This window comes from Podarcis muralis, chromosome 3 (assembly GCF_964188315.1).
Source record: "Podarcis muralis chromosome 3, rPodMur119.hap1.1, whole genome shotgun sequence".
Classification (NCBI taxonomy): Eukaryota; Metazoa; Chordata; class Lepidosauria; order Squamata; family Lacertidae; genus Podarcis; species Podarcis muralis.
The window spans coordinates 46,430,364-46,457,448 of record NC_135657.1 but is presented as its reverse complement, the minus strand read 5'-3'; the positions used below and the strand labels follow the sequence as shown (position 1 = coordinate 46,457,448).

The window sequence follows — 27,085 nt, the reverse complement described above, 5'->3', positions numbered from 1 at the left end:
TTTTAGAAGCCGAACATTAGATCCCACAGATTTATGGAGTGAAAGGACATTAGTGACTGTGCTGGATTTGAGACCAGCTCTTCTTTGCAATGAAACAGAAATGCAGACACATAGTTTATATAACAGGGATAAAACAACTAATGTAATGTGCATTTGCCACATGATAAATGAGCCACAAAGTACTACTGAACATATGTTTGAGTTCAGAATTAGTAAAAGATCTTGATGGATTATGAAATATTGTCACAACCAGGCACTGGGACTCACAGGAGACCGTTCAATTAAATACTGCGATATAAAACTCTTGACTTACACCATATGTTTCTCTGTCCCATAGTGCCCATTGTGACTGGCAGAGGCTCTTTAAGGAAGAGATATTTCCCCGCCCTGCTTTTCTGAAATCCTTTTCTCTGGAAATATAAGACACTGAGATTGAATGACCATTCTTTTCCTATATGGCATGATTTTATTTCTTATATGAATATTGAGGCACACAGTTGCTCAGTGCCACCAGCATATGCAAATATATGGCTGACCTAAGACTTTACAGAACCTTTATTTGCAGTAATGGAGGAACTCACAAGTGAAGAATGCTTTTATTTTTAGACATATTGTTTGCAAAGTGATTTTTTGTAAATTCTTTATTATCCCTTTGCAGCTGTTCTGCATCTTTGTACTTTAGTCCTTGCAGGCTGTGACGTGTTGTGGTTCACAAATTTTATTTTCTTTATTTTTGTTATGTTTTCAGTTTTAAAAACATCAACAATTTTTTTAAGTGTAAGACATTGAACCTAGAACTTTAAATAAGCAACAGAATTCCCTTTTCTCCAGTATCCATAGCTCTCCACCCTTTACAGTCCTCTCACTTGTGTCTTCTTCCCTTCTTCCCATCTAAAGTAACTCAACCTCAATATTGTAAACAAAGAAAAAATGCCCTATCTCTGAAATGTTAAATTTTATTATCTATTGATCTGGCAATGCCCTTTTTAAATCTTTCAAGTAGCCCAATGAGAGCTGTTTTCAAGGAAAAGACGATTATTATTATTATTATTATTATTATTATTATTATTATTATTATTATTATTATTATTACAAACTACTTCAGTCTGATCTGTATATTGTGTTGCAATAAGAACAATGTGTGCAAAAGGCAATTCTCTCTATTTTGGAGATAAAATGAGGTCACATCTGTGGTTCTCTGGGTAATTGCTCTAACTTCAGTGAACTAGCCCTGAAGGTTCTTCACAAGCCTCCTGCACTTGTGACGCTAACAGGAATTTTTTTTTAATAGAAAAAAGTATAAGGATACTCTGCTTCTTTCCATGAATGTCCAGGTTAAAGGGGGAATGCACTTTCTTTAATCTGTCCTGACACTTCCTGCTGTATAAGAAGCTCCTGGGAACATGCAGAACTTTCGTGCAAGCTTTTGCCTCATATTTTAGTGACTGATCAGATTTTATCTGTAATTTTAGTAAAGCTTGTGCATTATGTATTCTCTCTGCCTTCGAATAACCAGAAAGGAAATGCACAGCTCCACAGATGCGGATGGGATTACCCAGAGATCTGCAGTGCCACGTTTATCAGAAATTCAGATTTCTTCCATTTCTGTTATTGTCAAAAGAGTTTCCTTTTATAGGAAGGATTCATTGTATATCTGTCAGTCACAAGTGGCTTTTTTCTTCAGATAACATACCTTGCTTTCTGGTGCAACTTGACAGCTCTGCTTATCTACGCATATTCTTTGCTGCAAAAACAACAGAGTCTTGTGGCACCTTAAAAAGTGACAAATTAATTATTGGCTAAGCACTTTAAAATCCATTTTATCAGATTTCTGAAGTGTCATCCTAAGTTAGCAGGTATGCATAAGAGTGAGTGAAAATGAAATGCAAAAAGTACAGACTCTGACAACTTTAATATCTGTAAAATAGGCAGAGTGACCATTCCGAAAGCATTGGTGATAACACAAACATCCTGGCATTGTTATGTTAAATATCATTACAGTGGTACCTTGGGTTACAGACGCTTCAGGTTACAGACCCCGCTAACTCAGAAATACTACCTCGGGTTAAGAACTTTGCTTCAGGATGAAAAGAGAAATCGCACAGCAGCGGCAGCGGGAGGCCCCATTAGCTAAAATAGTACCTCAGGTTAAGAACAGTTTCAGGTTAAGAATTGACCTCCAGAACGAATTATGTTCTTAACCCGAGGTACCACTGTATTATCGTTTATATGTATATCCTTCCCTTCCTCCCAGAAAAGTATAAGGCCAGCAAGCACACAAACAGTAAAATTTCCAAAAATAATTCAAATACACGTACAGGCTGCAAAATATCTCTACTTAAAATACTTTTTGGAAGAGGAAAGTGCCAATAGAGATGTAAACTGCCTAATATTCAATGGGAGGGAATTCCATAGGGAAGTACTACAACACGAAAGGCACAGGTTGCTAGGCCTATATTCTGCAGAATATATAAGGTCATATCTCCAGGAGGCTCTCACATGCAGAGCACAGTGTTTATATAAGGGGTGAGACAATATTTCAATTTGTCTGGTCTTAAAGCTGCATTGGGCTTTATGCACCAAAACCAGCACCTTTAGCAGCTAACAGGCAACCTGTGCAACTCTTTCAGCAGCACTATAACATGGTGGTGTTTTCCCCAGTGAGCAGTTGAGCTGATTCATTTTGACTAGTTACATATTCCAGACCAACCTCCAGGGGAGCCCACAAAAAAGCATATTGTAGTAATTAAACCCAGAGGTTTCCAGTGCATGGTTGACAGTGGTCAGGCTATCCCAGTCAAGAAGCATCCATAGATGTCTTACCAGCCAAAGCTGGCAGAAGGTACTCTTAGCCACTGAGGTCACATGGGTCTCTAATGTAATGGGAATTGGGGTTGCTTGTGCGTAAACTCCCCAACCGTTCCACGCTGGTTGTATAGCTAAACCTTTCCCTGGTTTGACAGCCCTCACAACGCGACTGTCTCAATCACTGGCAGAATCCGTCAGTGGGCGTTTCCTGAACTTCTTCCAACATAAGAATTCCTTGACAGCAAGTCTCCGCCTAGCTTCTCTGCGCGGAAGCCTTCTGCGCAGAGTGGGCGTGCCAAGCGGAGGTCCTGCACTCTCCCCGCTGATCTCACTGGAAGAGTCCCGGAGCCTTCCCTCCGAAGTACTCTCAGCCTCCCCTTTCTTCCTGGTGTCACCTTGATTTCCTTCCCCAGCGGAAGCTCTCTCTCTCTCCTTGCTAGTTCCCTCCCCTGCATCATTGGGACGACTTCCCTCGCCGCTAGTCTCTGATGTCAGTTCCCTGACATCTAACAACAAAGATGGATCTATGACATTGCTCTTTCGGGTATGTACAACCCCATCCAAATCAGGCAGTTGACTAATTACAGTGGTACCTTAGGTTACATACACTTCAGGTTACAGACTGCTAACGGAGAAATAGTACCTCGGGTTAAAAACTTTGCTTCAGGATGAGAACAGAAATTGTGTTCCGGCGGCGCGGCAGCAGCAGGAGGCCCCATTAGCTAAAGTGGTGCTTCAGGTTAAGAACAGTTTCAAGTTAAGAACAGACCTCCAGAACGAATTAAGTACTTAACCTGAGGCACCACTGTATCTGGATTCAGGAACCAACCATCCACAGCACCTCCATCTAACCAAGATGCAGTTAGTTGACCCTTATCCAGCAGACTACTAAGTCTGGACACCAGTATTCTTGCTTAGTTTTTCAGCCTTTTAACAGCAGCAAGCATTTTCCCTTAATGGCTTTAAAGTCTTCTGAAAAGCCAGTTAAAGGGATGTGAACACTGCATGGTTTTCCTGCCGTGGTACAAATAATAGCTTGTGATATTATAACTAAAACACCAAAATATGCTTGTCAAGTGCAGTAGAAGTTTAGTTTAAACATCAGATTTTAATTCTGCCCTTTTACTAAAATGCCAAAGGATAAATAAATTGTTTTTCAAAAAATTCCCTAAATTACAGAAGTAGAAACCCAATCATTTTAACTTGAATCCAAATTGGCCCAAGTCAGTAAAATCAAGAGGGGAAGATGCTGGGGCAGTCTAATTTCACATGTGCATGATTTCACTCTGCTTCTTGCTTCTGTTACCTAAGCCAATAGTTCTCCGTTGACTGTTTACCCTCTGCTTTCAATAGGGATCTTAGGTCTCTCTCTTTTTACCCTCTTCTTTCAAAAGGGAGATCTGCCTCTCACACAAATACATTGATAATTGTGATCCTACAGTCTGTGGCCCTCTAAATGTCATTGGACTCCAACTCCCATCAGCCCCAGCCAACATGGCCAATAGTTATGGGAATGATGGGAGTTCTCATCCAAAAACATCTGGAGGGATGCATGTAGTCCGTCCCTACCCTAGGGAAACACTTCATTGTAAAAGTTTACCAATGTTGATTCTGGTGATAATTCTCTAATGCCATTTGGACTTGAGGAATCGGCACAGCCTGTGTGTGACTTTCTGCTCTAAGCAAATGGAGATCTCTGTTTTATGAGCATATATCAATTTTTAACGGTTTAACTGCCATACCTTACACCATCCAGGTAAATTTGGGAGAGATGCTGAGAATACAAAAGGCATAATAAGTCCCAGACACTGAAAAATCCCTTTCCTCAAAGGCTCCTAAGTTAAGGTTACCAGACATCCCCGTTTCCCGGGGACAGTCCCCGGATTTACAAATCAGTCCCCTGACACAATCCATCTGTTTAGTAGGAAGTTGGAAAGTGTCTCTGGATTCATTAAAAAAAAATCTGGTAACCTTATCTTAAGTGATAGTAATTGTGCAGTGGATTTCAGTCTAAGTTTGAAATGCTGGATAGCATTGCTGCCAGAAAGATACCTAGTCTGTGCTCAGAAAATCAGCACATGACTTTTGAACACAAGATGGCACCAGAAGACTAGGCTTTCTTGACAGTGTGCTTTTTCTCCTACTGTGTGTTCTAATGTATTATTGGTTTGGGGCTTTTTTGTTTGTTTTATTTTTGTACATTATAAAATTTTTGAAAGGTTTGTTTTTTGTGTGCCATGTGCATGCTCTTTAGTGGAACTTTGACACAGGGCAATCATATTTTATGGAATATGGCATATAAGCAGTGCTCTTTTCCCCTGGGGGTACTCAAGGGTACGCAGTACCGGCACACACCCCAGAAGAAAAGCACTGGTTAAAAATGTGATACTTACTGTACCAACTTCATGGTGAATACAGGCACTCTTTTTTTCAAGAAGAAAAGCACTATATACAAACATATTCTAAAAGTCAAGAAAATCAACAGCGGCAACACTGAAACTGTAAAAATAGACACATGGTGTTATATATATATTTCACACAGTGGCTGCTTAGAGTTACAGATATGACTATCTTAAAGTAGCACCACTTAGCTGTGATTTTAACACACACTAATATGCAAGTAATGTTACACAACGTGGCATTTCAGTAGCACTATACACAAGTTAGCCCTATATTGCATCCAGCTTATATAGGTTGGGATATGTGGTCCACCTTATTGCATGTATATTTCAATAATAAAAGTAGACACTGTGGGTACAATATAATAATAAATGCATTACCCAAAGTGGAGAAACATTAATGTTAGAAAATCTAGAATAGAGTCTCCAATGCTATTTAGTATTTATATACTGTTCTAGGTGCTGGATCCGAAAATAACAAATGGGTGAACAAGCATTCATCCAAAGTGGTTTCAATAAGTCATTTTATAAATGCAGTCATTCAAAACCGAACAAAACAAATTGGAAGCTTAAGTTTTGTCTTGAGGGGAAATGTTCAGATGGAAGAGATCTCACACGGTGATAGGAGACACAAGACCCAAAACGGAGGCAATAATAATAATAATAATAATAATAATAATAATAATAATAATAATAATTTATTATTTATACCCCGCCCATCTGGCTGAGTTTCCCCAGCCACTCTGGGCGGCTCCCAATCAATTGTTAAAAACAGTACAGCATTAAATATTAAAAACTTCCCTGAACAGGGCTGCCTTCAGTTGTCTTTTAAAGATAGGATAGCTGCCTTTTCCCTTCACATCTGAAGGGTGGGCGCCGCTACCGAGAAGGCCCTCTGTCTGGTTCCCTGTAACCTCACTTCTCGCAATGAGGGAACCGGGCTGAGTGATGGGGGTGGAGACACTCCTTCAGGTATACAGGACCGAGGCCGTTTAGTGGCATTTAGAAGAACTTGCACTAAAGATTCTTTGGATCCAAGCCAGTAGATGCTTGCCATCTACTGTCATAGGAGCCATAGGTCAGCCATAGGAGAAAATTCCGAGGTCCCCTAAAATAGCCTCCCCAAAGTTGATGGGCATTACCATTCATATGGTGTGTGTGTGTGTGTGTGTGTGTGTGTGTGTGTGTGTGTGTGTTCCTTGTCATGTGATTGATTATGCAGGATGGGGTTTACTTGTCCCCTTTCCAAAGAAAGAAAGAAATACAGCATCCTTAATGTAGTCTACACATTAAGAAGTGGCCAGTGGTGACTTAATGGTATTTTAAATCTAGGAACATGCATGCCAGGTAAGTAATATGAGGGTGCCATAATAAACATGCAAGCAGTATTAGATTAACGCATTTGTTCAGTTCCACCAGGATTATAAAGTTAAGAAACCACATAGCACCCCTGTCAACCAGAAACAAAATTCAAAATTATAGCAATTTTCCTTGCAAGCACAATCTCCTTCTCCCTCTCAAACTGGTTTCTCTTGCAAGTGGATTGATTTGTTATGTCAGCTTAATGGTTCCTTGGTGCTCTCCTTGGTGGCCAAGCTACAGAATGCCTAAAGGAAGTCTCTGCATAATAGGTCTGCATGAAACTTGATCGTATTTTAATTATTCCCAGTGCTCTTTTAATCACATAATTTTCAGTACAAGTACCAATTATGATGGTACTTCAGTACTTAAGACTATTATATTACTTAATGTAGCTGCATTAAGTAGTACAATGTGCATCAGATCCTTCCAGGTTTTACTGGGTACAGATGTGTGGTACCAGCCAGCACCCTTTTTGGATTTCATTTTGCTTTCCTCCTTGTGCCGAACTTTATTTCCCTTTCATGTGTGCTTTTCATTACTTATTCCCTCTTTCACAAATGTATACAAGTGGGTGCTCTTGAAGTGAGATTGTTAAGTGGCTGGGTATTTGGTGCCTATTAAACAAATCGAAAAAAGAAATTAAATTTTATATAGGATGGCTCAGACTCATTGACTGTGATGTTGCATTAGCAGCATTTCTGAATGAATAGAATTTCAGCAAAAATGGAGAATGCTATGGGACAGTGGCTTGAAAAGAGCCATTTCTCTTCATAGGCATCATAAGAAGGCTTGTCTCTCTTTAACAAAGTGCAGGAAACATTTCTTCATTCTTTACATAAATACATTTATATCATTTTTACCAAATCAACATATTCAATACCATACTGAGTTTTGTATCTGCTAACTAGGAAAAGGACAAGGTGTTTGCAGAGGTAACTTCTCTCTCATTGCTCACCAGCTCAGAGCAGGCAGAGCAGGTAACTGACAATAGTAGTAAGAAGGAGCTGCAGGATCAAGATGATCTAGGAATCAGTAGTTAACTGCTGTCTGTTAGTATATATGTTCCTTCATAAAGAGGAACCCTAGTACACCAAAACTCATGTAGCCTGACAACTCTAGATACTCTGTGTACCTCACTCTATTTCTTTTTATGGAGCAGCAAAGTAAAAAAAGGTAAAAGTAAAGGACCCATGGATGGTTAAGTCCAGTCAAAGGCGACTATGGGGTTGCGGTGCTCATCTCGCTTTCAGGCCTGCACGGAAACACTGTTTACCTTCTTGCCACAGCAATACCTATTTATCTACTTGCACTGGCATGCTTTCAAACTGCTAGGTAGGCAGGAGCTGGGACAGAGCAACATGAGCTCACTCCATTGCAGGGATTCGAACCACCGACCTTCCGATCGGCAAGCCCAAGAGGCTCAGTGGTTTAGACCACAGTGCCACCCGCGTCCCAACAAGCAGCAAGGTAGTATTATGGTAATACACTTTGCTATCATAGTGTGTCTTTTGCAAGCAACAATGCAGCCGATGAGCTCCTTCCAGTGGGGCACCATGCTTGGCAACATCATCTACCTTGGTTGATTGCCTTCACACAGCAATGGTCCATACTGGGGTGGGCAGAGGCAGTAGTGTCCTCTTGATGACACTATGCTTATTGGGATGGGACAAGCTAAGGTGGTAGTTGTGAAGCTGGGGGGGGGGGGGAGTGTCACATAGGGAGTGATTATCACAGTATCTGAAAACAAAAGGAAACCCAGCCAGATGGGTGGGGTGTAAATAATAAATTATTATTATTATTATTATTATTATTATTATTATACGGAATGCCAAAGGTTAAGCATTCTTTTTGTTCTTCTAGCCCAGTATTGTAATTGTATAGTGAATTTACTATATGATGCATAGTTGCCAGGAATGCTGGTTTACTGCTATTCAGGGAATTCTGCTCTTAAGCACTCTTGCTAAATATTCCAAATTACATCTGCTGCAGAGTACAACTGTGCTGTCTCTTATATAATGAGACACACTATTTAGGTAATAAAAAGAGCTCAGTCACATTTTTAATTAGAGCTGTCAAAAATGCATCTTAACTACATGCCCTTGGCCTTCTCAAAATATGCTGCAGCAATAAAAGTAAATCCGATATAATGAAAGCACTTTTATTAAACCAGGGGCTGGTTCACACAGGTGAGGCAAGAATCCTGTATACACAAGTGGCAGAGCAGTGGACATGTGTGCGCCATGCCCCCAACCACACAGAATGTATGACATGGCACATATTTGCATACATCTATTTGCATGTAGATTCAGTCCCATGATCCCTTTAGGATGAAAGGATCATGGGAATCAAGCATACACATACAGTGGTACCTCGGGTTAAGTACTTAATTCGTTCTGGAGGTCCATTCTTAACCTGAAACTGTTCTTAACCTGAAGCACCACTTTAGCTAATAGGGCCTCCTGCTGCCGCCGCGCCACCAGAGCCCGATTTCTGTTCTTATCCTGAAACAAAGTTCTTAACCTGAAGCACTATTTCTGGGTTAGTGGAGTGTGTAACCTGAAGCGTATGTAATCTGAAGCGTAGGTAACCCGAGGTACCACTGTATTTGCTCCATAGTTCAGCTTCCATCATATGCACAGGAGGAGCATACGTCTACTGGTCTAGTGCACAACTGAGTACAGGCTTTCTACCAATAGCAGAGTGGTGGTGAGGTTGCATAGATGCACTGGGTCAGTTGTGGCACTCCCACCAGCAGTGCACCACTGCTTTCTGTTTCTTAACCTGACCAGGCTTGGTACACTCTGAGTTAATTGGTTTTAATGTACCTAAGCCTTAACGAGGTTAAAGAGCATTGCATTTCAACATAGCATAAAGGGGGGGGGGTGCTGATCCTGTTGAAATGAATAAGATTGTGTTCTGCATTATTCCTGACTGATTTATCCTCTGTGCCCACATTTAACTTGTGCAAGACCTTGTATCTGGCAAGATGCCCCATGGCAATTGCTGCATCCCAAGTTGCCTGAACCCTAGGCGTTCTGCTGCACTAATGCAATTTCAAAGCTGGGTAGGTTGTCAAGTGTTAAAGAGCTCGTTCTGCAGCCTCCATTAATAAGTAGAATTAGAGTATCAGCAGCACTTAAGGTCTAAGGCAGCTACATGCTGCAAGGCTCCCATTAACTGATGCAATGATTATTATGAGATTAGCACTTGCAGGTGATTCAGGTGTTGCAAACGGTATATATAGGCAGCAGCTTTGTTAACTTCTCTTTAGAAAGACTTTTATAAATGTACACTGTAGTTAGTCAATGGGACTTTATAATTAGGCTACTAGTCAAATAATGGATCCTTTAATTACTCTGAAGTTCATTTTAAGACGATCAGTGAGATATCTAATGAACTTCTCTGAAGGTCTTCAATACTAGGAAAGCAGTTGCAGAGGGAGCATGGATTAAGGGATGAATATATGTAATATATAACACTGATCATGTGCTATAATTTTAGAGTTATCACCTGAACATTTTAATACATTTTTATTTATTAAATTCCTATACTGCCCTTCATCCAATGATATGCCCTCATGTTTAGTGCTTTTGCACTTGCTAATCTGTAGATAGCTTTTTCTCTTTTTTTCATTTGTTTGGTAGTTAAAGCAATGATGTCGCAAAAAAAGTTAAGAATTGCTGATAAGTCATTTTTCTGGAATAACTTGGTTGTGTTTTGCAGTCAAATTAATGTATAACAGGGAGTTAATTGAAGGTATAGTCATGAAATCAAATGTCTTATGCTAGTATACTTTCCTTCACATTGTGGGTGGAGTTGTTTTGTTACAGGAAAAGTAAGTCTCTGATTAAAGAAGTACCTATTTCCCCACAATATTCAGTGTAACGTCTGAATCGACATTGCAAGGAACATTGGATCAGTTTACCATAAAGGATGTATCTAATAGCTGATAAAGGATTTGCTGCATGTAGCAGCCTGCAGTCATCTCTTGAATCTACTCATCATGAGTAGCCTTCCCAGGTGGGATTCAATTACCAGCGAATTCAGGTTGTACAATTAAAGCTAATTTGGAGTTCTATGATGTATACAAATTAATTGATCAAACAAAATACACAGTTTGGGAATGTATACACACAGATTTTATAACTACCTTGACATCCAGTTGGGAAGGTATGTGTACATGATTATAATACAACATGTCCTTAAAGGTACCTGGCTGTCTCTAAAATAGATTTTCAGTTTGTCATGCATTGGACAAAAATCTTATTTGAAAACTAAACTGTAACAACCAGCACAGTCCTGAAATAGGCTATGTTCTGCAGTCTGACTGCATTTCGGTAGTAAAAAATATATTAATTCCGGTCTCCCACTGTGGCTTCTGTGGAATGAGCAGTTGGAAATTAAAAATGACGTCTTGTTCTTTTCTAATCAGGCCAGTCTTCAGAATTCAATATTAAACTTAGACATAATGCAATAAAGCTTCTCTGCATAAATTTCATTTCTCAGCAGCTGCTCTTACAAATAATATAGCAGAAACTGTCTCCAAAATAAAAGAGGTGTTCTGGATTTGCACTGTAGGGTTTCCCTAAAGGCTAGAGGTCCAAGGTAAAAAATAATGAAAGCACAGTACTAATGCTTGCTGTTCAGCAGAGAGGAAATGAGAACATACCTGAAACTGCTTTCATGGTTGTTTTTAATATGATGTGTCCATCCTTGATTTGTCAAGGCTTTAAATTGTAGAGAAAGTATGGGCTGTTACACTGAATCTTAGCAACCTTTGCAACAGGAGTACAGTACTTAGTTCTTCAGGTCATTGTGTTTTGTTTGTGGACACCTATATACCTGGTTTGTTTTATTTATTTATTTTATAGCCCACCCTCCAAAAAGTTCCCAGAATGGCTAACTCAATAAGTTAAATTACAGACCCTCCATGTATATCTATATTCCAGGGACAGTACCGGATTTACAGAAGCCATCCCGGTTTCTAATTTGATCCTGGAATGTCCCACTTTTCCTTAGGACGTCTCTATTTTCATCAGAGAAATGTTGGAGGTTATGGAATTATGTGACCTCCAAGCCAAGGAGATAAGTATATAGCCTTTAGAAGACACCTGAAGGTAACCCTGTATAGGGAAGTTTTTTTAAAAAAATTTTTTAAATGTTTTATTATGTTCTTATATATGTTGAAAGCCACCCACAGTGGCTGGGGCAACCCAGTCAGGTGGGTGGGGTATAAATAATAAAATTATTGCCATTATCATTATTATTATTATTATTGAATAGGATGTCCCTATTTTCATCAGAGAAAGTTGGAGGGTATGAAATTATGATAAAGCAAATGAAACGAAAACATGAAAACATTTAAATATAAAAGAAACGCATGAAAAGAGTAAATGGAATTTAAAAAAAAAAAAACCTAAGCAGCATAGAGAGGATTTTAAAGGCTGGGGAAATAAAAAGGTCATCCAATTTACATTAAGGTGAACCTCCTCAGGGAGAGGGATCCAGTGTCAGGGTGCCACCACTGAGTGGGCCCTTTCCCCTGTAGATAGCTGCCATAATGGGAGCACCCAAAGAAGGGCCTTGGTGTTACAGGTAGACACATATGGAGGCAGCAGCGTAGCATCAGTTGTTGGTGCCCAGGGGGTGTGTGTGTACCTGGTGGGGGAGGCAGCATCCCAACCCTCGCTGCCAATGCTGGCAGAGCGACCCCACCTCCACTGGAACAAAGCAGGGCGACACAGCAGGGAGCCAAGCAGGCCAACGCAGCCCTTGGCAGGTGGAGAGGAGCACCATGCTGCACTGGGGACCCCTATGGGGGGTGCCTGGTTCACACTCCCACAAAAATTTGTGCCATGGGCCACAGCCTCCTGGCACCTACTCACACGATGCCCCTGTGCGCAAGCAAGTGGTCCTTGAGGTTTTATGTCCCAAGCAGTGAAGGGCTTTAAAGGTCAAAACTAGCATTTGAACTGAGCTTGGAAATGAACTCATGGCCAGTGCAGCTGAAAAAGCGTAGGTGTTATTATGTAGTCCCATGTCCAGTGAGAGGTGTGGCCTGTAGAAGGGACATGGCTCAGGCAGAGTCCTGAGAGCCAGACAGATATCCCTGGAGGACTACATTCTGACTGAGGTTCCGTACACCAAGCTGAAAATGTCAACAGGCTAAATTTTTAAAGCAACAACTATTTAGACCTTTTTTTCAATCCTCTGCATGCAAAATGAGTAAGATTTTCTCAGAGATAAATCAACCAAATAATCTGAGGAGAAGAACAGAGAGAGAGATAGTTTTATATGGGAATTTCAAACTCTAAACCTGTGCAAAATTCTGAAAAAAGGTGTGTTAAGTGGTAAATACCTAGCTAAAGTAGAACTTTTAAGATCACATGTTGAAGAACAAGAAAGTTCAAGGATAATAAAACAACACCTTCATCAGGATGACAGTTCATAATGTGGTATGTGAGCTTCTGAGTGACATGGAATGCTTTCCTCAGGTTCAGTGCAGTTAAAAAAAAGTGGGGTTATACAGTTCTGTCTGCAGCCCATTTCAGTTATCAATACCAGTATTAAAAGTTCAAGCTATACCTGGTTTTTAAAAAATAAAGATTGCTATACAACTTTTTATGTGTAGTCAGAACAATTTCCCAGAGCTATTTGCATAATATATTAATAGATATCTTATGCAAAGTTATAGTATCTTATGCAAATTTATAATAAAATGACAAAGCAGTACAAGATTCATTCACTTTTCTTATTATACTGAGACCTGCTGGGCCAGAGTCCTTTGTGGGCAACCACAACAGTTGGCTTCCAAATCAGCTCATGAGGAAAGGCTGTAGAGCATCTGCTTTGCAGAAGGTCCCTAGTTTAATCCCCAGCTTCTCCAGGTAGAGTTGGCAATGTCCCCCATCTGGAACCCTGGAGAGCTGCTGCCACTCAGTGTGGACAATACACAGCAAGATGGGCCAAAGCAGCTTCCTATGTTGTGAGTTGCATTTGCACATGACATAGAGTTGTAGAACTGACAAAAATATGGAATGAATACTAAACTGGTGTGGATGGCTCCCTAGCTCTTGCTAGTTTTATGTATCCAAAATATGTATTTGAATCCACAAAGCAACTTCCTGGTCACAGATGGCTGAGCAAAAACTACTGTGCATTTTTTATTATTATTATTTATTAAATTTATATACCAGAGGTCTCAGGGTGGTTCACAGAACAAGTTCAACATAAAACACCACAATATATATAATTAAAATATAAATAGAATATATAATCAAAATAATATAATATAGAATATTTAATCAAAATAAAAATTAGACTTATCTAAGTAATAATTAATTTCAGTTGAGTCTGATGGTAAGAAGTTACTGGCTCTTTAGTATTTAGTGAAAACCTAAGTTTTGACAGCAAAAGGTTGTACTATGAAGTATTTGTTGTAAATGTAGCAGGACTTATTGCCTGTATATCCTGCCTTCATTTTATGGATATTATAACCCATCTCCAATCCTTTTGAATATTTGGCTAATGGTATGGAAACCTCATCCATTCTGTCAGTGTTGGGAACAGTGTAATTTACCATATGCTTAGCACCTAAGGGCAGCTTCCATGCTGGAAAAAAGCTAAGCTGAAATTTCAGATGAATGCAGTATTCAGGTTTATTATTGTTGAATCTAGAATGCCTAATTCTGCTGGTGTCTAACATGATAATTCACTGAGCACAACTGAGTCTGGTCCTTAAACAATACATGCATTATGTTGACTGCTTTGCTGATGCAAGTTTTTAAGGAGGTCATGCATAAATCTTTAAGTTAGTATTTTAAAACTCTGTGTTGTTAAGCTTCTCTGCCAGCATTCAAGCAGCACTAAGGCAGCTGTTAATACGTTACAATGCTTCTTACTGAGTCATGCACCAAGCAGGCAAAGCAACAATCATGCTGTCTGTGTGATTCATATTTTCCCACAGTTTTTATGCCATCATTCTGGTATATAAAGCAGGTTTTCAGAGTGACAAGATTTTGATAGTTCAAATGTATTTTTATATTCCAGTGTATAAAGAGAAAGGAGATTGAGGAGAAGCACAGGAAGGTGGCATTAAATGGAGCAATAGGTTGGAGAAGGAGTGGGAGGTGGATGCTTGAAGAAGACAGGACTCCTAGTAGCAGGATGGAGAGAAAATATAAACTTAGAGATAGCCAGGGAAGTGTGCTAGCTGTTGGAGCCTGGTGGTCGATTTGGTCTTTGGATTCTGCTGCAACTTCTGCATGTCTAAAACCACCATTATGTTCCCAAGTGTGAAACACATTTTTCCTATACATCTGGAATATTGTTTCCTTCTCCTCCCATGTATACAGCTTACTGCGGGAACAAGGATATACAACCAATCAGTGACTGACGGTGCCAGCTTTGTAGTATTACAGGCAAAATGTGAACCTTTTGTTACTGATCAGGCCATCTTGATCATAACCCTATGATTAGGCAGAGTGAGGCAGCCACCTCAGGTGGTAGATGCTTAGGAACAGCCCGTGGTTATGTCTCCTGAGCCCCTGGTAATTCTGTTCTGTTGCCACGTGGCCTCCTAGCTTAGCATGCTGCATCAGGTGGGCTGAGGGATGCTGTCCCATCCCATAATCAGTGTTGGCATTAGATTCAATTGCCAGTCTGGTCAGCTTCTGAATTAGGAGAGAGTGTCCTCTTGTCCTTCACCTGAGACAAAATGTCTTGGGATGGTCCTGTGTGTGGCTGGCTTCAACTGTGTATCCATCACACTGAATGTTAGTCTTGTATACAGAAGAATGTTTGTGTAACAAATATGATAGTTGGAATATGAAAAGATCTTAAGGTTGTTGTTATTTTTAAAAAATGATAGCACTGTGTTCATTCAATGTGAGTTGTTAAAAGCTTTCTCAGGATCCCTTTTGTCACGACTTGCGTTATAATATACTGTAGAAGAATTGCTGTATTGATGTTGAATAGTAGCTGCGCTTCACTTATTGATTGGCACATGCTTTCTCCATTGCATACTTTGATACAGAAAATAATACAATTTCATTATCCTTTCCCAAAAAATGAATGATAATTCCTATCATCTGTCTGTCTGTCCCTCTATCCCACCCACCCACCCACCCACCCACCCACCCACCCACCCACCCATCCACCCACCTCAGTATTTTTTCACTTAAATAATGCAGCATACCCTTTCTTGATGACAGTGATGCTTGCATGCAATTTATCCTGGTATATAATGCAATTCTGAAGAACTAATGATTCAGTAATTGTCATAATCAAAAAGTAAAATTGAAGTGACTGCTAGAGTTAGAGAGGTTGTGAGACTGCAGAAATCATGAATCACTGTGGTACTACAACATTATTTGGGAAGAATAAGGATATGTATGGACAGCACATGGAGGGGAAAAATCTCTTTACTTTCTTATGTCCAGTCATTTTTTAAATAAGACCAGTGTCAAGAATGCAAATCATCATGCCTGATCCTTTTAATTGGAGATGCCACTGGTAAAATATAAGACCTTTTGTATTGTAAAGTTTGTGTGCTAACCCTTCCTTTGTCTCCTTCCTTTTATAAATTAATATACAACACAGGGACAGCACTAGTTAGCTGAATGAATATTTGAAATCATAATATATGTGGTCTCATAATCAGAAGAGGCGTTAAATAAAAAGTACACTCATTTTTAAAAGAAAGAAAGATTATGACCATAAGATAATTATCAAATATGTTGGCAACCAACTGTCTCAGAAGACAATGGAGAAGTGTGTGATATCAATATTTTATGTATGATGATCTTATTTAGAAAATGGTGACTACTTCCTGAGTAGTTTACTATTTTTGCAAGCAGTTTCCTACTGTTACGTCTACATTGGCGAACAGCCTGAGCCACAGTCCCATTAAAGTGATTTAACTTAGTTTAAGCTCATTGTTAATTACAGTGGTGCCCCGCAAGACGAAATTAATTCGTTCCGCAATTTTTGCTGTCTAGCGAATTTTTCTTCTTGCGAAGCACGGTTTAAACGGCTTAACAAACTCGCGAGACGTTTTCGTCTTGCGAAGCAAGCCCATAGGGGAATTCGTCTTGCGAGGCAAATCGCGAATGAAAAAACCTTTCGTCTAGCGAGTTTTTTGTCTTGCGAGGCATTCGTCTTGCGGGGCACCACTGTACTTCACTGCATCTTGTTCTTCAAAGATGGGGAAGTGGGTTATGTGCTGCACACTCCCAAGACCCATAGCAGCTCCCTGTAAAGCAATGGAAGACAAGCAGAGCCACAAAGGTGGCTTACTGGCTAGCACAGGGAATGGGGCTGGTTTTGCAAAGAGGGGATCCAGAAATTCTGCACAGCATACATTTATCTCACCATATGCATCTCTGCCCTGTGATCAGCGACTAGTCCTATCATTACAACTAACTTCAAAAAAATTAATCTGACATGTCAAGAATTATGAAGTACAGATAAAAATTGGCAATGGTGATAAGTTAGTTGCTGATATTAGACACCCACTCCTTATAATATGGTCTAAACTACTAGTGGAATAGGTGGCAACAGGTGGCTTGGATGCTGGTGCTCACATTCCATAGAGTGCCCTTGTTCCTTTGTACATTGTATTGAGACATATATGTGGAAGGTGATTAAATAAGAATAGTTTAAGCATGCTGCTGCTGCTGTTGCTACCTCAATACCAGTTATGATGTGTTAGCATAGCTGTCAAGTGTCCCTTATTTGAAGGGACAGTCCCTTATTCCAGCGCCATGTCCCGATGCTGTCCCTTATTGATGGATGTCCCTTAAATGTCCCTTAAATTTCAAAGGAAGCAGCTCCTCTCCCTCCCTCCCTGCCGGCCAGGGAGGCTCCAGCTGTGTTGCTTGGCTGTGTTGCTCACCCAATAAGAAGTCTAAGAATGACTGGGGGGTGGAGCTTGCATGCCTTGTGTGTGGCTAGTTAATGCAAGCTGAGGGGTTTTTTGAATGCTGGACGCCATTTTGTTGCACGTGCTGCTGCAAACTTTGCAGTGCAAAGCCAGGCCGGGGAGCCATCTTAAATTGAGGCTGCATAGGCCTTGTGGTGCATGTGATTCAGATTGTATTCAGTTGAACCTCTGGTTACAAAGTTGGTTGGACAGTGTTCTCGAGCTACCAGCATGAGTTTGACCAGACTGCAGGAGGACAGGAAGACTGGAGTGCCTGGAACAGGTGAGGCTGCAGGTCCCTTATTTTGGCTGCTGATCCCTTATTTTCAAGGCTGCTGGTCCCTTATTTTCAAATCTGTAAGTTGACAGCTATGTGTGTTAGGAAATACTGATCTTTGCAGTACCAGTAGGAAAAATAGTCCTCCCTGAAAGATCTCCAAGAAAGGATTTTGAACCTTACATACTTCATGAATATCTGTAAATGGATCTGTGCCACTATTCTTGCTCTATAGTGTGAACACATTGGCTTTAAAATTTAGTTGCTGCATGTATAAAGGACTGATCTCCTCACATACCAGCATTTCATTTGCTGGCCACAACCTTTCTGACATGCTGCTGGCTGTGGCTTTACTTCATTTTCTTGCATTTGTTTACTTTAGTTTTTCAGCTGCTATTTGGAAACTCCAACCACAAGGGGGACAGACAACTGTCTGAAGTAGGAACAGCAGCACAGAGGAATGCAACCAGCAGGCGCCTTGTTAATTGGAGCCCAGTGGAAAAAACTGTTGCTGGATTTTATGTAAAAACAACAACATGGATCCCCCCACCCCACAAAAACAAAAAAATTCCTATGGTATCTTTGAAACTGTTAGGTTTGAAGAACGGAGCAATGCTGTAGTTTTTGCTTTCTATTTTGTAATTATATATATATTAAAAAAGACTGGATTGCAAAAATAAAAATTCCCAATAAGAAAAGATATACAATTTCAAATAAATTTCAGATTTCTGCTAAGAAATCTTTTTTTCATCCCAGTGGGCTGTTGATCATGTGGAGTCAGGGATCCCACACAGTTCATCTTCTCACATGATGCTAGTACTGTATAAACAGAGGCACACTGAAGCTGTGGGGAAATCTCACAATGGGGCTCATATGCCCATCTTGCAACAGGTGTGCATGGAAACAAGGCGCGAGTAAAACTGTGTGCTTGTAAATACATGGAAGAAGCAGAGGCAGCTATGGGAAACCTTTTTTTTTTTTTTTGCAAGCATAATTGCTTCAGAGTTGGATCTAAGTGCAGTAAGTGTGTTGGCTCCACTAAAGTGTTAATTAAACAGCTAGTTACAGAAAAACCGCCTTTATGAACATATTGAATTGCTTAAAGATGATTTCATTTTGGAATGAGAGTGGTCTACTTAGAAACTGGTTGTGCAAATACAGTAAAAGGTTCCATTTTTATTGCGTTCAGAGATAAGGCCACACACTTAAGCAGCTACCGAATATCTCAGCGAAGACTACGCCTACCATACATACGTGAATTGGAAGAACACCAACTATGTACCTTGGATAGTGTTACATTGAGGCATTCTAATGGATTGCAAAGTATCCCTGCCCTCGTGGAACTCAGCTTCTCAGGCGAACCTTACAGTTTCTGGATCAGCCTGATAGCAAGGGCTAACCTACTGCAGAGATTAACAGGCGAGACAAACTCTAAGCCTCGCAGCTGCCTCTGAGGACTCGTTCTCTTCTGCTGGGCCTGGAAGGAACTCGTCGGTCCTTCTGGGCGCTTGCGGGAATACCCAGCCAAGGCTAAACTGCGGCTGTTAACGGGGACAGCCTTTCCCTGAGCGTGTTGTGGAAGAGCCCGGCGCTCCAGCCCCGCCGCCGGTGGAGGGAGGGTGGGCGGAGGGGATGGCTGGGCTGGTGACGTTTTGTTTGCTGCAAGTAAAGGAGAGCGTGCGGGCGAGGAGGCGGCGAGAAGCTGCTGCAGTAGCAGCAGAAGGTACGCGAGGCCGGGCGAGCCAGGCAGGCAGGCAGGCAGGCTGCCGCCGAGGCGGGCTGATAGCGGGCCGGGGAGCCGAGCGCTCAGCTCCAGCCGGCGTCAGGATGTAGGCGCTCGGCTGACGGGCTCTTACTGGCGGAAGGGCTCATCATGAAGAAACACTCGGCCAGGGTCGCCCCTCTCAGCGCCTGCAACAGCCCCGTGCTGACTCTCACCAAAGTGGAAGGTAATTTCGGCGCGCCAGCCTCTGCAGCAAAACTAGTGCTCCGAGCGGGCTTCCTCGAGGGCGAGACGAGCCTTGGGAACGCGGCATTCCCGCCGGCGCCGGGCCGCGCCGAGCTCCTTCGGGGAGGGTTGCGCTGGGAAGCTGAACACCTGCTCTGCGGCGGCTGGACGGCGGCGGGCGTGGCGGGGCTGAGGGGACGCGGGGCTGAGCGGCGGGCTGCTTCGCCTGCTGCAGTCTCCGCCGCTGTGCCGGCGAAGGGCGCGGGAGAGGGAGGAGGGGGCGCTGGACTCCCTCAGAAGGGAGCTTTCGCCAATGCGGGCTTTGGGGATGCCCGTCTCCTCCGGCTCTTCTCTCCCTCGGGAGAAAAGTGAGCGGAGCGGGAGCCCCCTCGCCGCAATAAGTTCTCTCGTCAGGTACGAGGCGTTTCCTCCGGACGGGAAGGACCCGGGGGCGCCTGAGGGAACTTGGTGCATTGGCAGGGGCGCAGCCCACGTCGCCCGGCGTCACCGGTGGGAGATGGAGCATCATAACGCTCCGCTTCGGGGTTTGGGTGGAGAGAAGATGTGAGGTAATTTTGGCGGGCATCCATTCCGAGGAAGAAACTCCGCGTCCTTCTGTTGCGTTTCGCCGCCAGCCAAAGATGCTGCCCTCGGGCTGCTGCGCTCTCGCCTTCCTTTAAGCACTGTCTCCTCCGGTGTCCTGGTCCTTTTGGGGAGAGGGGAGAGCTTTCTGGAAACGCTTCCGGGCGGAGGATGCGGGTCTGGATATAGGCGAAGCCCAAACTCTGCCCGCAATTTTATGAGAAGGCGTCGGGTCGCCTGGGCTCACCGAAGTCTGTGAAGCAGCTGTGATGCCAGGTAAAAAGGACCCGTTCGAGCCAGGCAGATGGATGGTGCCAGTCGTTGGCAGGGGAGCCTTGCCGTATTTCAAGTTGGGCTGCAGCAGCAGCGGCAGCAGCAGTTCCGAGAGATGCTCTGCTGAGCTGAGGCAACCGCACGGCTGAACTTGGAAGTTGGCTTTCAGAGGCTGGCCGGCCTGTGCCGTGGATACAGGGAGCTGGGAGAAGAGGGGCGTCGCGAGAACAGCCCGTGAAAAGCCCGGGCGGGGAGAAGGAGATGCTCTCAAGCCTCGGGCAGGAGGAAGAAGCTGAAGGGCGCCTGTGAAGGGGGGGGGGAGGGGTGCATGGGTGAATCAGGGATGGCGAAGGGAAAGAGAAAGATGGACATTATGAAAGGCGAAGAAGAAGATAGAGGGGCCAAGGGGAAAAGTTAACTGTTGCAACTGTGGTGGAAAGTGCTGATTCTGCCGCTAGAAGCATAGGGTGGGGTGAGGTTTGACCTTTTTACTATATGGCTAGACATAGGAGCCAACTCCTAGGGGCCGAGGTCCCTTCTCCCACCCCGCCCCCCCCATAAAATATTTGAGGGCGCTGGGCCCCTCCAAAGTTGATGAGCATTGCCATTCAAATGGTGTGCCTGCACTGCATCATGTGATCAACTGTGTGCACGAAGCTGGCACCCCTGTGGCTGGAGGAGCACTTCAAGAAATCTTGTTTACTGTGTTTTTGTTTATTCGTTGTTGTTACCTGGCTTTTAACTGCTTTAACTGTTTTGTATTTTTTTCCATGTTCTAAATTGCTTAGAGTCTTCATTTTTCTTTGGTATAAAGCGATGAATAATTGAAACTAGTAATAGTAGACTTTAAGAGTAAGGAAATCAGAAAAAAAGAATGGGTCAGATTATAATGTTGGGGGAGGCAGGGACATGACTCGGGAGAGAGTAAGAAAAGGTTTGAGCCTTGCAACCCTAACTCTACATGTCTTGAGTCAGAAGTAAGTTTTATTTATTTCACTGTGACTTACTCCTAGCGTGAAAAGGTACGTAGGGCTGTAAATGTAATTTGAGTTGCCAGGGACTTGATGGACCCTTTAGTCTGACTCACTCCATTGTATTTAAACAACAACAACAAAAAACCTCATGTAACTACAGTATTCCCCTCCCCAATGTCTTTCCCATCATTTCCTGAAAATCTCTGAAGAGTATTTTGCAGCCTTTCTATACAAGTTATTTATTGATGAAGTGCTTTTGTAGTTAAGAAATGGTTGGTAAAAGAGACAATGACGAAGTGAGAGAATTCAAGAAAGGATAACTTCTCGAAGGAAAAAACTGGAATGTACAGAAACAAGGACAGAGGTAGCTTATATGTAGGTCTTGTACTGCACGGCTAGAGGGTGGAATAGAAACCACGATAATTTATCTTTGAGTGTTTAAAGAAGCAAAACTAGATTAGCACGTAGAAAGTAAGTCATTGCTGAAAACAAATAAGGAACATTTGTTAACATTTGTCTATTCAGAAGCAAGTCCTTTTGAGTTCAACAGGGATTATTCCCAGATGCAATCATATACCGTATTTTTCGCTCTATAAGACGCACCAGACCACAAGACGCACCTAGTTTTTGGAGGAGGAAAACAAGAAAAAAAATATTCTGAATCTCAGAAGCCAAAACAGCAAGAGGGATTGCTGTGCAGTGAAAGCAGCAATCCCTCTTGCTGTTCTGGCTTCTGGGATAGCTGCGCAGCCTGCATTCGCTCCACAAGACGCACACACATTCCCCCTTACTTTTTAGGAGGGGAAAAGTGAGTCTTATAGAGCAAAAAATACAGTAAATATAACTGGGAATAATTCCCATTGTATTCAGTGGAGATTATTATTTCTGAGTAGACAGGTACAGGACAGTGTTGTAAGAAAGAGAATTTTTAAGCTTCACTGGGCTGGAAACAAGTGTTCTTTTTTGTCTCATCACAATACTAAGAACTCTTCCATGGCCATAGAGATTAAAGGTAAGAAAAATGGGAAGAGTCGTATTGTCACTTTTTGAATGGTCAGCTTCATAGTTATGTCAGAACGTTGTGGTTTTTCTCTGTGTTCTGCAACTTGAATTGTATTCACGTGGCATTTGTGTGTGTTGGCATTGGTTAGTGGCTAACTTTCCAATACCAAACATAGGAAGAGTTCTGCTAGATCAAACCAAAGGCCTGTGTAGTCCAACATGCCAGCCAGATACCAATGAAAAGGCCAAAAGCAGGACAATAACACTCTCTTGCTTGTGGTCCCCAGCAACTGGTATTCAGAGATGTACTACCTCTGATACAGAAGGTAATATAGACATCCATGAATTTGTCTAGTACTGTTTCAACATCCTCCAGGCACTGAACTGAGCTAGTAAGTACCTGACATCTTTAGTTGTTGTAAGTCCAAATCCTGCTGCCATTGTAATCATGGGTGACACTGTAATCATGAGTAAGCTGCCCACCCCCCAGGTTCCAAAGCTAAAAATAGAAACTCAGTAATGAATAACTTCAGGATCTGTGGAATTTAGGCACATTTAATTACTTCAGGCACATTTAATTACTGCTTAATATGCAGAATTTAAAAGCTTTTTGACAATTTCTTCTATCAATCAATGTGCTACTCTTGTTATTTCACACAGTGTACAAAATTTTATCAACAGTATATTTTTCTTCCTGGAAAATATGAGTGAAGAGGTTGCTTGAGGGATGATTTGCTTCAAGAGGGAAGAAGGTTCGTGTAAAGGTAAAGGGACCCCTGACCTTAGGTCCAGTCGCAAACAACTCTGGGGTTGCGGCGCTCATCTTGCTTTATTGGCCGAGGGAGCCAGCATACAGCTTCCAGGTCATGTGGCCAGCATGACTAAGCCGCCATTTACCTTCCCGCTGGAGCGGTACCTATTTATCTACTTGCACTTTGACATGCTTTCGAACTGCTAGGTGGGCAGGACCTGGGACCGAACAACAAGAGCTCACCCCGTCGTGGGGATTTGAACTGCTGACCTTTCGATCGGCAAGCCCTAGGCTCTGTGGTTTAGACCACAGTGCCACCCATGTCAAATATGAGTGAAGAGGTTGCTTGAGGGATGATTTGCTTCAAGAGGGAAGAAGGTTCATGTACTCTGTCCTATTTCACCTCAGCAAAAGCATGAAGCTATTATGGTGGTAGTTTTTCTCACTAGAATGGTGCTAGAATGGAAATGCTTAGGATTCTGCAGTAGGAACTTATCAGGAAGTCAGCAGCTGCTTCACTGGTTGCCCCTCCCATGGCCATTGTAAGATTGATCCAGTTCTAGACAGAGGAACTGGAACCTGAATGGATGTGGCACCTACCAGATGGACTGCCTGGAGGAATCTTTCATTGATATGCATGCCTTTAATGCCTTCAAGCATTTCCCTCTCTTTGCTTGTACAGTACCTTCTGTGTCCCCAAAGGGAGATGAGAATGTCCTGCTCTTTCCAGTACACAACTGCCATTTCAAATTATTCCTCAATACCCACTGAGCCTGTAAAACCACCACTTCACATACCTGTGCATTATTCTTCAAGGCAGCAAGTGTAGTCTTTGTGTGTGTGTGTCTACCTCTGTAGCACATTATATATATTGAAGCTGCTTCAAAATTTAGGCTTGGTGTCCCTTCATGTGGGACACCACATGGGAAGGGGGATGAAACAACTGTCTAAAAGCTTTGTGCTCTCTTACATTTTCCTGCTCATTATTTTCAGATTTCTACTTACTCCACAATGAATATTTGCCCCTAGATCACAGTAGGCGGAAATTCTAAAGCTCCTCAGTCTTTAGTGATTTCTTCCAATTTCTTCCAATGGCCATCAATATTTCTGTCTTGGTGGAAACATTTTCAAGATTAGTTTGTCCACCACAGAATTTATATTCATTTTTTTCAGGTATATCCTAAAACAGGCCCAATGTCTTCTGTGGTGCTTTCACATTGCAGTAGTTGTGGACAAACTGTCCTTCAGAGAAACTCCCCACCATTATTGATATTCTAATTGAGAAACCCTGGGGTTTCCCATAACACAGGCTGGAAATCATTTTTGTACAGCATAATGTCATGCATGTCTACTTGGAAGTAAGCCCCATTGAGTTAAATGGTGCTTACTCCCAGATAATTGTGCATAGATAGAATTGCAGTCTCAGGTGCAGTCACTAGAAAAATGTGAGCAATATACAACCTGCAATTCATATTGTCTCCCTTACTATCACAACTCAGTTTCCGGCTATGTCTGCCAAAAATAATGCTCCTATTGTAGGATTTCTGCACATTGATTTGAAATACCTTTATTTATTTAGCTTGGGATATTTTTTCTTAAAATAGTTTACAAAGATTAAAAACAGCATCAGCAGACAACAACAGAACTGATTTAAAAGAGGTTTCAAGTTCTTGGTGAAGAATTGCTGTCCTACAGCACCTGCCATCATGCAGTAGCATTAAAATGTGGCATATGAAGACATCCGAACTTTAATTAAAAATATATATTTATTATTAAGGAGGTTTGCCCTCCTTGATTTATCAAAAAGCCATTCCTTTTCTATCATTCTTCTTATCAGTGACAAGTCCTGGGGAACGTGGCTTGAAATAAATTATCAATCTTCCTTTTGCTTGGGATATTGCTTCTTTAAGGATTTTCTAAATGTTAAAAAAAAAAGTTTAAATGAACTTTGTTTATTTTATTTATTTATTAAATTTATAGACCATCTTTATCTTCCAAGGAGCCCAAGGTGGCATACATGGTTCTCTCCCCCACCCCCCACTTCATCCTCTCATCAGCCCTGTGAGGCAGGTTAGGCTAAGAGATGGTGACTGCCCCAAGGTCACCCTGTGAGCTTCATGCCTGAGTGGAGATTTGAACCCTAGTCTCCTAGGTCATTGTCCAACACCCTAATCATTACTCCACACTGGCTCTCCTAGTACTTCTAGTACTGAACAATTACCCTCCACTTCTCTATGGCTCATCTGGTACCTTGAAGTATTAATGAAGTCTAGCTATAGGAACTTTAGTTGGGAGATTCTCTTTATCTGACATCTTTGGTTGGTTGGCATCCATATGTCTTGGGAGATAATGGAGGGGGGAGAAGTCAAATTGTTAGTAGGTTACAGCGCTTGCTGTGACTGTAGAGACTAATATGGGAGAGACATGTTTTGTCGCACCTGGGGCTGATGAAGGCATCTGGTTGTGCTGCTGGAGATGCACAATGGCATTTCTTCTCTCTGCACTCCTTCCAGTTGTCATTACCTGACATTAGATTAGATATTAGATATTTAGCTCCTGGGAAATTTAGCTTTACTACCCATCTGACTATGGGAATCAGATCAGCATTGACCCAGGAAACCACCTGGTTTGTGAGATTACTCACCACTTTCAAGTGTTGCTGTGTTTAAAATGTCACTGATAGAGAATAACAAGGAGAAAACAAAGTGTAGAAGTTTACTACCTGCTCTTGGTTCTGCCTGTTGTTAGTTGGGGTTATCTCTATGAATAATTAAGTGCCGGTAAATCAGTGCTTCACACTCTTATGAATATTTGAGGGGGCCCTTTGCTGCATGCTAATGGGCACAGGCAGAGAGGCCAGGTTTAGGGCTTCACCTTTGAATGACATAGGCCGTGGGGGAAGTCCTTGGAGTCTGTTAGCAGGGAGAAGGAGGGGCAGAACTCCAACTGAACTGGGGATGACAGGCTGGAACAAAGAGACACAGAATATGGCTTTTTGCTGTCCTTGGAATCTGATGCTGCCCTTATGGGGAAAGCCAGACCCTCATAGGATGTGAATGCTCTGCACTCCCTCCATCTAGATGCAGGTTGTACATATGTGTAAATAAAACCATATATCAAAAAGACACCATCGTCTCTGCTGTGCCCTATTTTCCCAAAAGGGAACACAGACTCTGGAAAGTGTGCCTGCAAATCATGGAATCTCTCACCGCTCATGGAAATTGGGGTGACATGTAGTAATACTTTAAATATTTTTACCTTTGGGGTGAGGGCAATATATAGTAGCTCTTTCTCACATGGCAAATGGTTTGGTTGTGCTCCTACTATCTCTTTGTGCCTAAAATACAGCTAGATTTTCTATGCGATTCACTTTTTCACATTGGGCTTGATTCTTGTTAAGAACTTGATGACTGTAAAACAGTCTGAGTTTACTAATGCTTGGGGTTCTGTATGTAAGCCCATAATGGTCAGATGCTGCATTGGAAGGGAAAAAAGAACTGTTATAAATTAACTCTGTGTCTTTTGACATCATCAAAGTAGTTTATGTGGGACTAGCAGTGAGTTACATGTGAATGCATGTAAGAGACCTCAACACCTTTAAAAAAACTTTCAAGAAAGGAGATTTTTAGAGTGGGTTAAATATGGGGAGAGGGGTAATATGGTTCCCCACCACCATCATTTTCCAACTCTAAGCCACTTACCCTCCCACAGGGTTCGAATAGCATGCCTAGCTTTGCATTTTGCATTACTATACCGTTATCAGCAGTGTATTGTAAAATAAATTGCAG

At 42.0% G+C, this 27,085-nt stretch overlaps 1 protein-coding gene across 5 annotated transcripts in view; it reads left to right on the top strand.

The window, feature by feature from the left end:
• SLC35F3 (solute carrier family 35 member F3) overlaps positions 1 to 27,085 on the top strand; it is a 91,327-nt gene that overhangs the window by 37,206 nt on the left and 27,036 nt on the right. The window contains exon 1 of one of the 5 annotated variants that reach the window (XM_028724049.2): positions 19,431 to 19,716. The exons of 3 other annotated variants lie outside the window; for them this stretch is intronic. In XM_028724049.2, coding sequence (XP_028579882.1) covers positions 19,641 to 19,716 — 76 coding nt within the window. In that variant the 5' untranslated portion in view covers positions 19,431 to 19,640. Of the gene's footprint in view, positions 1 to 19,430; positions 19,717 to 20,140; positions 20,574 to 27,085 lie in introns of those variants that run through there. One more of the 5 variants, XM_028724050.2, reaches the window with a different exon arrangement.